This window comes from Marmota marmota, unplaced genomic scaffold (assembly GCF_001458135.2).
Source record: "Marmota marmota marmota unplaced genomic scaffold, marMar, whole genome shotgun sequence".
NCBI lineage: Eukaryota > Metazoa > Chordata > Mammalia > Rodentia > Sciuridae > Marmota > Marmota marmota.
Genome location: NW_025999968.1, coordinates 61,523,763 through 61,525,632, shown reverse-complemented (window position 1 = coordinate 61,525,632; position 1,870 = coordinate 61,523,763). Strand labels below are relative to the sequence as shown.

The 1,870-nt window shown below is 61.7% G+C and overlaps 1 protein-coding gene across 2 annotated transcripts in view; it reads left to right on the top strand.

The window, feature by feature from the left end:
* Cbs (cystathionine beta-synthase) overlaps positions 1-1,870 on the top strand; it is a 28,015-nt gene that overhangs the window by 8,367 nt on the left and 17,778 nt on the right. Inside the window, exon 2 of one of the 2 annotated variants that reach the window (XM_015478817.2) lies at positions 1,269-1,485. In XM_015478817.2, coding sequence (XP_015334303.1) covers positions 1,277-1,485 — 209 coding nt within the window. In that variant the 5' untranslated portion in view covers positions 1,269-1,276. Of the gene's footprint in view, positions 1-1,265; positions 1,486-1,870 lie in introns of those variants that run through there. The other variant, XM_048803736.1, reaches the window with a different exon arrangement.

Sequence of the window (1,870 nt, the reverse complement as noted above, 5' to 3'; positions counted from 1 at the left end):
GGGCTGAGGGTCCCCCACCCTGCCTCTGTCCCAGGAGAAGGGGCTCAGAGCTTCAGTGTGGTCACTTGAGCAGTCATGAGCTGGCCTTGGCTGTGGCCTGGGGACAGTCGAGGAGGAGGCCGCGGAGAGGCGTGTCCAGGCTGGTCCTTCTGGGGATGCCGAGGCGGGAGGTGGCCAGCAGCGGCAGGGCTTCACCGGGGTGCCGGCTCCTCCCCATTTTCTTGTTTGGGTTCATTTACTTGAAGGTGCTTGTTGTGGTTGGCTGAAGTGTCCCCAGGGACAAGGCAGAGCACCGGCAGGGGCTGTGGGGTCCCCTGGGCCGCTCGGGTGCCCCCGAGTGCCCACCTGGCCCCAGGAACCCAGAGTCACCTCTGCAGGAGGGGCAGGGGCCCTGGGGAGCTGACCCTTCTGTAAATGGCGGGTGGGGCGCACATCACACCTCCGTCTTCCCCGGACCCCCACTGCCCTGCGTCCTCCCGTGGCCTGTCATCTGCAGTGGGCGGTGACGCCCCGGACCTGTCCCGCGGGTCGCTGTCACAGGGTGTTCTTCAGTGCTGACCGGAAGTGCCCCCACGCCCGGCTTTGCCTGATTTGCCCCTGTCTCTGGTGCTGGAGGTGGAGCCAGCCACTCCCCGTCCCCGTCGTCTGAGTGCTCTTATTCTGCAGTTGGGTTCCCGAGGGCTGGCAGGTTATTGTCTGATCGTTTCTACGTGTCCCCTCCTTCACCATGTGATGAGTCCTCCCTCCCATGGCTCTGCTGGCCTCCTCTGCCCTCTGGGTTGCCTTTGTGGGGGGACCTCGCGGGGGAATCAGCTGTGTCTGTCTTCTCTTCATCTGGCTTCTTTTTACTCCGCATGATATCTTCAGGGTCCACCATGTCGGAGCAGGGGTCAGAATTCCTTCCTCTTTGTAGCTGAATACTACTCCATTGCTGGATGGGCCCCATTGTGTTTTATCCGTTCATCTGCTGGTGGACTCTTGCAGCTTCCTCCCACCTGGGAGCTCCTGTAAACAACATTGCTGTGCACACGGGTGTGCAAACACCTATTCCCATTTTCTGGATTGGTGCCTGGGAATCGAATTGCTGGTCCTATGGTAGTTCTGTCTAAGTTTCTGAGGAGCCAGAGTGTCATCTGTGGCAGCTGGAGCCTTGCTTTACGCTCTTCTTGGTGCACTGATGTGAGTGGACTCCAAGGCCCTGAGGCGCCCGATTTGCCGGAATGCCCCAGCACTGGAACCTGAACTGACGTCTCTCCCTTCCCTTGCAGATCCCAGCATGCCTTCGGAGACACCCCAGGTGAAAGAGGGGTCTGCAGGGTGCCCCCACCACCTGGGGAAAGGGAGCCCAGAGAGGGGGCCTCCAGGGGACCAGGAGGCCAAGGAACATCTGTGGACCCGGCCTGACATCCCCAGCAGGTGCACCTGGCAGCTGGGCAGGCCCACCACGGACTCCCCGCACCACCACGCGTCTCACCTGGAGGCTCTGTGAGTGTCTGACAACCAGATGGGTGCTCCCTTACCCTGGCGGGAGCCGCTGATTACCTGGAAGCTACATCCAGGAGGACCTGGGGTGGGGGTGCCCTTCGTGATCACGGTGGGTGACAAAGGGCTGGGCTGGGGGGGGGGCACTGAGTTCGGGCAGGCCGCTGCCCAGCTGAGCTGGGCACACTGAGCTGGACAAATGTGTCAGCACACCTAGGTCAGCCTGCCCAGGTCGGTGCTGGGAGTAGCTGGGAGAGGTGTCCCCGCCAGGTGTCTGTGCCTCTTGCCAGGCTCCTGTCGTGGGCCCCTTTTATGGAGTTCCAGGGTCGGTGGAGGCCTTTTTTTTTTTTTTTTGGTACTGTTGATTGAACCAGGGGCACTCGGCCGC